Here is an 11,577-nt window from a genome sequence, read left to right as displayed (position 1 = left end):
ATTTCTTTTCACAAAGGAGTTGAAATAATTTGAAATTATTTCTCTGGGAAGAAGTCAGCTATCTCTTTACATGTGTCAACACATCAAAACCAAGGCAGTTTCAAACATAGTATTGTAACGTGTAAATAGCAGGTTTTCATCTTTGAAGAAACTCCTGCTGGAAATGACAGTCTGTTTATAGTGTAAGGATCCAACTTTCTGGTTTAGCATGCAGTATGCTGGGCCCTACTGCTCTGTAGAAATCATTAATGTCTCCCTCTTTTAGATCTGTCTCAAAATACAAGCTACATACCTCTTGTAAATCTGTGAGTTAACAATTTAGAGTAAGAACTACGGGCCAGTATCTTTGAGGAGATGAGCTCAGTGTTGATTTTGAAGAAACTGGAACTACAAATGTATATGCTGCTTTGAAAATGTTACTTTAAAATGACATCTAAGTGTGTCACAACAGCTAGCCAGTATAGTATTTGTCACCCTGTACTTTTTTTAAAGGCTGTTTGTCTGTACCAGCAGAGTTCTCGTGGTTGAGACATGCATTTTGGAGAAGTTTAGGGCAAAGGTTGTTTCTTCAGGATATGTGAGTAAACGAATCCAAAATGCTCATGGGAGCTGGATTCCTTGAAACTTGTCCTCTGACACAACCCTTGATCTGTGAGCTTTTATTATTTCTGGACTTTGTCATTTATGTGAAAAGATACAAATATATATAAATATTTTAATTCCTTATAAAGGGGTTATACTTTGCTATCTCATGCAGGTCCCATGCTATTAAAGTAATCTTAATTTATTTGTCAGAATGCAGTTTCGAAATCCCCTGAGGAGTGAAGCATTGTCTCTTACTTGGATCTCTAATTTAGGTATTAATCCAGAATTGCCACCTTTTCAGACAAGTCTTACTTACGTTAGAACGTCTTCTCCTTTTAACTACAGCTTGCATACAGATTACTTAGCATTTATCACGCATTTCCTGACTAGGAAATTTAATCATTACAGGGCTAAAAGTGATTGTTCTGGATTGCAGAAATCTATTTTCTCCTTTGATTAAAAGTGTGCCTTGCTTTTCTTTGCCTTGACTTTGAAGTACATTTTAGTCTGGTTTCCTTTTAGCTATGTCAAAGAACGTGGTTTTTCGTTTTGCTAAAAGATGATGTCTGGCGTATTGCAGGGGCTAGTGCTTTGCACTCTATTTCCTGTAGAGGACCCTCTTTTTAGAGAGAGACTCACTAGTCATTTTCAACACTTGACAGGCACCTATGCAATGAGAACCGATTGTGAATCAGGCTAGCATTTAGCATCCCGACAGAGGGGAGGAAAAAAAAATAATAAAAACCCAGTACAATCATACAGCTCAATAATACCCTGCCTGCTTTTTTTTAAAGGCCATGTTCCACCTCTTTTGAGCACTACACATGGAGAGTACTACAGTGCTCAAACCTTTCTGCCGTGCTCCCTTGGGTGTGGGGGGTTTTTTTTGGGATCTTTGTGAAGTTGATCAAAACTACATCGCTTCCTCACCCTTCACTGGAGGCTCCATCCTTGGCGTATGTAAAGGAAGGGACCCAACTCTTTTCGGACAAATGAATCTTAAAGGCTGTTCAGTTACAGTCGAGCAATAGCTTTGCTTGCAAGTCTAACTATTGTCAGTCTTTTCTTTTGTGAGTTACTATTGTTAATGTAGCTCCCTACTGCATCTCGTCCTGGCACCTTCATCATGATTGCCTTTACTATGTAACATTTTCACTTAAAGAAGAAATGAATAATTTTGTTCACTAGCAGTGTCTCACGGGCAACAGGGCTATGGCCACATAGTCGATTAGCTTATAATTAATTAGAGAGCTGGCTCCAGAGAAGTTTATGTGAAAGGCACATCCTTATCGCAGTCTCTAAAACTGCACTATTGTTTAGATGTAGTCCGGTCAATGTTAACATCAGCCAGCTTGGGTGGTAACGGCAACATAGTTGTGGGACACTGAAGTCTTGTCCAGGCTGCACGACATGCTGAAGAAGCAGGGTGGATCACTCCCTGCTGAGGTCTGGGCTCCCTTAGCTGGACTTATACCCAGAATCCAGAGCAGCTCACTTGTAGCTGCTCAAAACAGCTGTACTGCAGTGAAGAAGCACCCTAAAAGACTTCAGGTTGTTTAGAGTTCTTTCTTAAGCTTCTTGTCTGCTGTAGTTGCTGGACTCTGTGTTGCTTGACTGCCTTCCTTTATTTTGCAAGGGAAGCGTCTTTCCTCACCAAGCCTGAAAGTATGTTGTAAAGATGTATATGATGACATGGATTTGGAGTAAGGCTAAGCAACAGCTGAATTTTCTTTACATATTAGAGAAAAAGACCATCTCTTCAATGTTGTAAAGTAGTACTGGACACTGAGGATCAAAACCACGTCATGCTTCACTTGAAAACTGGTATAGCTGTGTATAAATGCTTATGTCAAAGGAAGCAATGTATGCTGTTATAATAAAAACAGATGTGGCAGACTGAGAACTGAGCGAGAGACTTTCATTTCTTTTCATTTTCTTGTGGTATTGCTGATGTATTTTTGTACACTTATTTCTGAAGAGATGGACAAAGTTAGGAACCAGCAGTATATATTTTATTTATAAAATCTGAAAGAAATTGTTACAGGTTCTAGGTGTTTGCTATGAGCTTATAGTACAAAGAAACTCATAGTTAAAAGAACAAGGGAAGTCTGTATACCATTTGCTATCTTCTAATTCTTCAGTTGGTACTTAAACCTGTAACCACTCTATTTTTGGCATAGTGGGAAATCTCTGAAAGAAATTACAGCAAGTTTACTTCTTTATTAGATACTTGATATGACAACATTGGGAAAAGGTGAAGGAGGAAATGGTATTTAGCTCTGTTTCCAGGAGATTTAAACGCTTTTGTGGTATTCTAAAATACCAACAATACCAAAATAAATTACAACCTTGGAATAGCAGTATCAGAATCCATTTTGATATGAATATATTTTGGAGTGTAGTAACATATAGCAAGTTTTTGTAAGACTTCAAGGTGTGGTGTTTTGTTTTGTTTTTTTAACTACTTTCCTCGTTTCTCTCACCAGAGAACTGAAGTCACCTTCAGGTCAGAGGATAAATACCATTAATAGGTGGTGCCATGAGCAGAATAGTTTTGGACAGAAGGTAAAGAGGATAATTAAGAATCTAAAGCAACAGCAAGAGCTCTGCTTTGCTGTAACTAGACTACTGCAGCATCTCAGAAAAATAGAGTTCTCTGTGCTGTTAGAGGCATAGTGTGCTCAGTAAGGAAATGCAGTCTTTTTTGGAAGAATTACATTTTTATAACTAAATATAGCACTACATGAAAAAGCTACACAGAGACACTTACATTCTCAGATATAGTTTCAAAAATTAAAGGAGTTTAAAAATATTGATCAAAAGCAGTTTGTTTCATAACTTAAGGAACCAGCGATTCTGAGCGAAGCTAGAAATTCACTTCCGTGACCTCGTTGCCATTTTGTAGCTTCAGCCTAGAGCACAGAGGTGGCGGGAGTCAGTTAGATGCAATTGTAAATAAAACTGGAGGAGCATGATCGTTAGCAGTGAATGTGCTGGAACAGATCATCCAATGTTAGCAATGGATTAATGCGCTACCAGAATGTAAATTGCACTGAATGGATGGTTAACACATGTAACCATGCATTCACTTCTGCAGTGGAAATATGGTGCCTGTGAGCTTTACGTTGATGCAATCAGCCGCTTTCCTGAGTCTCTTGCATCTATCGTACTTAAACTCTATAAATAACTGGGGTTGTCCAGGCTGAATAGCAAAGCTGCAATATGAAGTTGGCCTGTTCTAACACGTCAGAAGAATTGAAACCCACGCTCAGGAAATGGCTATTATTGCTGCTGGTAATGGCAATGCAAAGTTACAGTCTAAGCCTTTGCATTTATTTTACCTTCCTGGAGAAAGCAGAAGGATGCAGTTTGAAAGTGCTGTACTTAATGCTCTAGTCCAGCATGAGGCTTTCAGTAAAACACAAAAGACACAAACCCTAAAATTTCTTTAGTACTGCAAAACCCAGGGTGGGCAGAACTTAGTCTGAAATAGATGACTTCTGATTTTCACAGCGGTAATTCTAACCAGATTTATCACTTCATATGCAAATAGGATGATGAGTGCAGCTGGCATCTCAACTCCTGGGCATGATCACTTATCCCTACCCTACATCAGCATACAGCATTTTCCCCCAGCAGCACTCGTGTATCTTATTTCAGTGACTCCTAAATAATCATGTTCTTTTAGCTGCAAATTAAGTGGGTAATGATTGATGTTTTTCTGGACAGCATATTGATATATTATTTACAGTGAATACTGCTAATATTGGTGGTGTTTGGTTTTTGGTCGTGTCGTCCCCGTCCCCCCCCCAACCCTGTATTTGTACAGATGTCATAGAGATATCTTTCTTTATGCTTCATCTGGTTAGACTTCCCTGTCATCTCTTTCTCCTTGGACTGTTGGTAGAAATTTTCTTCCTGCTGTTAATTACAGGCATCCCCCAAAGGATACTAATTGTATTGTGTATGTGCATTTCCTTGAGATGTAACTAGGTTACTTTAGCAACCAGCTGTACATTCCAGAGAACAGATATGTATTTTATTTTCATACAAGCCTCTCATCCCCAGAGACAGGAACGGTGATCTTGGACCTTTTCTTAGGTAAAAATCAGTGGATCTTTACTTATTTGTATACGTTGTCCAAATGCAGTAGTCTGTTCTGTAGAGATTCTTTTCATTGCAGACCGGATCTTGGATCTTGGACCTTTTCTTAGGTAAAAATCAGTGGATCTTTTGTATACGTTGTCCAAATGCAGTAGTCTGTTCTGTAGAGATTCTTTTCATTGCAGACTGTACCCGAGTCTGAGCATCTGTTTAAGTCGCTACTGTTAATGAGTGTCCCTACCTGTTTCATGACTATGTAACTGTGCTCTCATTTTGCGATAACAAGAGTATTATAATTTCTGTGGTTGCATTCGTTGATATTTAGTGTTGTACAGTGAATTTTACTGGGAGTCCACATTGCAAATTGTTGTGGGAGTAACTTCTCTGTTCTTTTGGTCCCTGGGTAGAGGTGTTCTTTACCCATCAGCAAACTGAAGCATTCCTGCTGACACATGAATGGGACAACCAATTAGTAGTATTTATGATAAACCAATTAGTAATATTTATTATGGAGCACTAGCTGGAGGGGTGCTCATTAACACCATTCTGTGCTAATACCAGTCCTCAAACATTTGTCTCGTTTGTTTTCAGGCATGTTTTGCCACGCAGAGAGCACGTCACTGTCCCGTCCTCATCCCTCTCGCAGTTGCGTTTACGCTCCTAATTCAAAAGCATGGCCAAAGCTTCCCTGTATGTTCTGAAGTTGGATTATTTGTAAGCCTTTATGTGTGCCTGACTGAAGGTATTATTTTTGGCAAGCTTGGTTAGCGCTGTGTGTTCAGCGGAGGCAGAAGCAGTGGTGATAGGCACTTTCTTCTCTTATGCCTCCCTACCCTCCTCAACACCCCCAGGGTGGAGGGAAGAAAACCGTGTACTGTTTAGTGTTCTGCATGTAGCACAAGTCTGAATGTAGTGTTCTCTTATTTAATGTGTCCTTTTGCCCACTAAGGAATAGCTGCACCTCAGTTAATTAGTCTATCAAGACAGACTGTACGTTATTATTTATAAACCAAGTTGCTTTGGGATAATAATGCTGCTGCCAACAAAATGAAAAAAATTTTGAACATTATGTTCACATATATATGTGTGTGAAACACAGGCTTCTCCCATGCCCCTTGTCTTCAGATACTATTAATTTTCTGTTCTGAGAGCATACAAAATAGTGTGTGCCCTGGAGACAACAGGGCTATGGTGGTTAATTCCCGTCCCCTGCCAGCCCCTTGGAATCTGTTTTGGTTTGGAAATGGGAAGGAATGAAGCTGTGGGAAATAGTGGTGTTTCTGTAGCTGGTTAGAGAAAAAGCTACCTTGCAAATTGCCATGTAGGCTAATACATGCACTGTGTGAATCCGTAGTCTGGGAAGACATTCACCAATGTGCTGTAACTTCCCCCACTGACAAACATTGCAATTGCAATGCCATTTCCCACTTTTTGGGCTAATCCTTGGCTTCCTTCCCAAACAACTCTGTGAACTCTGAGCTGAGGATGTCTTTCAGTCCCTCTGCCCATGTCATTTGTTCCAGCTACTGGATCTTTTTCAGTTCTGGGAGATGCTGCATCTCCCTGTTTCTCTGCCAGATTAATTTCCTTTGGCTCCAGTGGGCTTAGTGCTTGGAGCAGTGCTGAACACCTGGTCAGAACTGTTACAGTTTCAGGGACGGTAGATGATAAATTTCCAGACTATTTCTGTTTTGGTTTTTTGTTTTGTTTGTTTTCCCCCTTTTTATTGTTATATAGGCATTGGGATTTTTTAGTCTTTCTCTCTGTGCTCTGTTCCTCCATACAGGTAATGTTTTCAGAAAATTCTCCCTGATCCCATGAATTGGTCACTGAAACCATGAAGCAAGATTCTGCCGTGTTTACAGCATAGCCCGGTTTTGAGGAAACAGTAACCAGCCTTTCTCTTCTGTTGTCTTTATGTGTACGCACACAGAGGATGAAGAGCACAGCCAGCATGTTAGTGCAGCATAGAGAACAGTGAAATATTGAATGTGGCAGGACTTGAGAGTCAAACAGCTACTTGTGCGGTTTGCGTTTACAGCACACGTGGTTTGTGTGCATCGTAGTGGTACTGGAACGTACAGGCATGACTGATAGAGAAGGAGCACTTGTTTACTGTGATTCATGTAAGAATAATATTATAGTTTTAATAGTAGAACAACAACAGTAATGGAAATGAAATAACAGTTCTCTGCTTTTATTCTTTAGAAAATAAGTGTTGAAGGATAACATTTAATCAATGTTACCTCTTTTAAGGCATTTTAAATGGTAAGACAGTTTGATATGTAGACCACAGAATTTTGCAAAATATGTAAGTATTTGTAAATATATTCTAGAGCAATTCTTTTTCCTTGCAGCCTTTCATCTTGCTCTACACATAGTGATTACTTTGCTGTCTTTCTTTCCTTCTTTTTCTTTGCTTAATATCTAGAGGAGTTGTTTCTTCCTGCCATCTTAACTTTTTTCTTTGTTGATATAAAAGCATAAATTATTCCTAATGCAGTTCGTCCTTAAACATTCATTGTGCACTGATAGGCTTAGCAGAGATGGGATCACCAGGGGAATGGATGACTCAGGCTTTTACACGCTGAGTCAACAGTCACAATGAGTAGATTCATATACTTCTGGCATTTAAGTACAAGCTGTCACTTCAGTTCACTGAGTTTTGTTGATGAGTTTTTCCAGAATTAATTCAAGCATAGTGAAGTATTGAAAAGTAATGTGACCCATGTATATGGTCTGCTTGGGTGTAGGTTATGATGGAAAGTGTATTGATGTTGTTACCTGCTTTCACTGTGCTACGTTTGCAGTTGAGAAACAGCCTTAACATGCCTTTCATGTTTGTATTTTCATCGGTTTCTTTTTGAGTAGTATGTCAATAATGCCCAACAGATGTGTTTAGGTATGTAACGTATAGCTGGTATTTCACTTTCACAGCCACGTAATGTTTCACTTTGTCTAAAGAGTGTTGACTGTTTCTTTGAGTAGACCTAAGATTTTCAGAGATACTGCTAGTAAAATAGCTCAAAGGTCAGTAATGCAGTGTGGGGCTGTGGAACTTGCCAGGCTGTGAACAGGATATAACAAACTTCTATTCTTTGGCATCAGCTTAAAAGTAGTCCTTATGTCTTGTTAAACAGTTCAGTTGGGCTGTTTTTAAGGGAAGTGAGGCACTGTGGCTCAAACTGACAAATTCTGTGTCACACCAAATCTTCAGTTCTCTGCCAGCGACCACCTTATTGAATATCCTCTCTGTCTGAAAGGGTAGTTGTGAACAGTAGCCCAGTGTCACAACAGAGACAAATAACTCCATCATTAAAGTTGATGCAGGTTTCATTTGATTTCATTTACCCTTCTGCACTGGGATCTCCCAGAGAGTTCTGATACTTTGTGCTGATCCTCCCCACTGGAGATACGCAGATGAATTATCTTCATGTCAGCTCTACCCAATGAAATTCAAGATCATGTTGCTAAGCTGCCTTTTTACAGGAAAATGATCTAACGACTGGATTGCCCTACTATCACAGAAATTAATTGTCTCCTATGCTCAGATATCACCAAGGTGGTGACCACTTAGTGCAAACCTTCTTCTTATTGTTAAAGGTTTATCAATAGGATAAAAGCCTGTGCTCTTGGCTGCTAAAAGAACTAGTCACATCTAGTTAATGTATTTGAGACATCCCACAAGTACATCAAACCTTTATTTATGGGGGATTTGCCTCCATTAATCATTCGCTAGCAGTTACAAGAGTTCAGCTGCAAGGTTCCTGCCAAAGTCACTGGTGAGGGTTTTTTGGGATTTATTTTTGTTTTTCCTAAGTTTCTGTCTCTTTCTGTTTTTTCCTTCTGGTGTATTCCTGTCATCTCTGGAGGTCCATTGAATTGTGAGCTGGCTAGCCTTCCTTTGTGGTGGGTGTGAAAAATTTGACTATATCTGTCAGTGTTCCAGCTTCTGGTAGTGAACATTCCATTCCTCTGAAACTGTGCTCTACTGTGCTATATTCTAAAAACGTGATTATAGAGTGGAACACTTAAGGATTGGGTGGTGGCATAAGATCAGGGTTTGTGGGGGGGAGTGGTTGGATCTGGAAATTTCAATGATCTGATACTGCACCTGTGGTCAGCTTTAGACAGGATACAGTTCAAATAGGTAGGTGTCTGCCCAGCTTTTTATGCTTTGGTAACTGCTTTTCAGTAAATCTGCTCACATAATTCTTCAGGTCATATCAAGTAGTGATAATATTTAGAGTCGTTTCAATAATGTGGTTAGCCTTAGTAGCAAGGAATTGCCAGCAACTTGCTATTTGAGTCTGGTGCTGTTCTATCAGCTGTTTCATAAAGACTTCGTCACGCACAAACTTTTACTCTTATCTCACTTTTACCACCAAATTATGATAGGGTCAGTTTGAGACTCTCTACCAAGAGACTTCATTGGCAATTCAGGCTAAAGCAAAAACTTCAAAATATTCTGTGAAGGTTAAATTTAATTGTTTCCTTGTTCCCTTGTAACTGTTACGGAAGAGTGGTAAAAAAGCTTCAGCCAGTTTTCCTTTTATTTCCTCAAGCAGTAGGTCCAAGCCCAAAGGAAAAAAAAAAAAAGTATAAACCAAACTGAGTTGGCCTTTTGTATGTATCGGAGCTTTCCTTGCCTTGGCTTCTCATCAGACCAGGTTTGCTTACTGTGAGGATAATCTGACTCACCTTTTAAGATGTTAAAGGTCAGTTGCACTTGAGGAAGCCCCCGGTTGGCAGCGACTCCTAGAAAATGTCCTCAGCTCTTTCTTGACAATTAGCTTCTCTGGAACAGTAGGCTTTTCTTTTCTTCCCTCAGGCTTCTAAGATCCCAGTGTAGTTTCATGCACTGCAGAAAGCACTGGGTGGATCCTGTCACAGTATTCACTGTTGCATATTCCTTATTGAAGCATGTCAGGTGGATGGGTTTTGCTTTTGAGCCAATGCATGCCCCCTTAGTCCGTGTCCCTTCTGCAGAGCAGCTAATGGTGCATTTGTTTCTTTCCTCCTCCTTTTTCGTTTTTTCTTTGGTGCTTTCATCCTTTTGGTTAGAAGGCATGAAATGTGTTGGTCCAAAGAGTGAACTCAGTCACCTGCACGACTGTGAACCCAGGATAAAAATGAATTCTTAAACAAGAACTGAATTTCTCTGTATTTATTAGGTAGAATGAGTTTTAATAATGATGTCATATAGCCAGAATACAATTATTCTTCTCATTTATATGCCAGTCACTGACAAAAGAACTGGTTATTTTGCTGTCTGCTTTTAGGTGTGTAGGTTTTTACTTGATGATTAATTCTACAAACAAGTTCATAATGTAGTATCAGACTGTATAAACTAACCTAATCACTGATAGCATTTAACTAGTTTAGAATGTGTTTAAAATGGTCACGTACTGTGAAAATAGTCAGACAAGAGATGATCAAGTTAGGCTGTGAAGAGAGATTTCATGGCAAATTAAATGAGTGCTTATGTAAAATTACCTGCTGTTGCAGCGTGTGTAAGTGTGTGCGTACGCGCACACACGTTCATATACTGGAGCTGATGAGCCTCTGGCAGGGAGCTTTGCAGAAGCTGCAAGTATTTTTAGTGGAAACGAAATCTCAGTTCAGTGCTGCAGCATGTGACTTCCTATTTCTGTAAGTTACTTCCAAGGGACTTCCTCTGTTAAATCGGCTTGTCTCTAGAGATTTAATCTGGAGCCGGAGTGTAGTCTGCTTTGTCCTCTGCCTGTGACAGCGTTTTCCCAGAGTTTTCTTTTGAGTATTTTATTTTTATTTTGTACTGTCTCCAGCATGCAAGGATCTAGCGGCTGCTACCCGTGATCGGAAGCTGAATACGTTTATACAAGTCTCAGTGGTACATCCAGCAGAGCACATTTTGACGAGGTATTCAAGCACTGAAATCGTGGAGGTGAGAGTCTTTCTTATTCAATTAACATGTTGATTAATGAATTGCTCATTTCTTCCTTAGAAAGTGAATGAGAAGTAAAACAAGTTAGTGCATAATCTTAGGTAGGACAAGCACACTCTGGCAGTTAGTAAAGCATACCTAAGAGTGTTCTGTAGTTCTTGGCATTTAACCAGGATAAACAGTTAGAAATGAACTTGGCTTTTCATGAAAGCTCTGTTGTTCCAAGTAGAGGCATAGAGAATACTCCGGTTCTCCAGACATAGGTCCAGAATGAAACAGGGAATAGTTGCTCTCATGAAAGGACAAGGCAATGCAAAGTAAAACTAAATTAAAGAGTGCAGTGAGTTTGTAAAGTATTTTTGAATTACAGAAGAACATAGGTGTCTTACATGGTCTGTTATACTATCTGTTTCTTGTTCTCTTTTGGAAAGTTGATGCTTTTGCAATTTGAAAAATATTAGCCTACTTCTATAATTAGGGAAAAGAGTGTGTGTACGTAATGTCTGTGACTTTATATAAAATAATTAGTAACTTGCATCACATATTACAGCAAAGGGTGTCGGAGGCTGCTTTGCTAGTCTTTGCTTTGCCCTGTAAGCATCAGTGTCAGAAACAGCAAAAATGGTTCACAGAGAAAATTAAGTGTGAGCAGGCGATGGAGGTGTAACTTGCTTAACTTACTGGAGAGACTCACTAAGAACAGGGAAGTCTGATTGTAAACACACACACGATTTTGCCAAGGGCTTGCTTTAACTGTTAAATACAATGAGAATATTTCATGAGCTCTTTGTGTGATAGTTTCAACCAACTACTAATTAAATTGTTACGGTTTCAGCCATCAACCATCCTGAAACTGCTTAATTCAAATGTCTTTTATCTGATCAGGTTGTTTCATTGCAGACTGTCTGGAATGATGTCGTGTAGAACATGGAATAGATTTTTTTTTTTTTTTTTTTTTTAAA

General features: G+C 39.3%; 1 protein-coding gene across 1 annotated transcript in view; it reads left to right on the top strand.

The window, feature by feature from the left end:
- Positions 1-11,577, top strand: part of INPP4B (inositol polyphosphate-4-phosphatase type II B) — a 333,068-nt gene that overhangs the window by 147,418 nt on the left and 174,073 nt on the right. The window contains exon 7 of the mRNA XM_009290320.2: positions 10,497-10,615. Coding sequence (XP_009288595.1) covers positions 10,497-10,615 — 119 coding nt within the window. The remainder of the gene's footprint in view (positions 1-10,496; positions 10,616-11,577) is intronic.

This window comes from Aptenodytes forsteri, unplaced genomic scaffold (genome assembly GCF_000699145.1).
Source record: "Aptenodytes forsteri isolate BGI_AS27 unplaced genomic scaffold, ASM69914v1 Scaffold125, whole genome shotgun sequence".
NCBI lineage: Eukaryota > Metazoa > Chordata > Aves > Sphenisciformes > Spheniscidae > Aptenodytes > Aptenodytes forsteri.
This window is presented reverse-complemented; position numbering and strand designations above follow the sequence as displayed.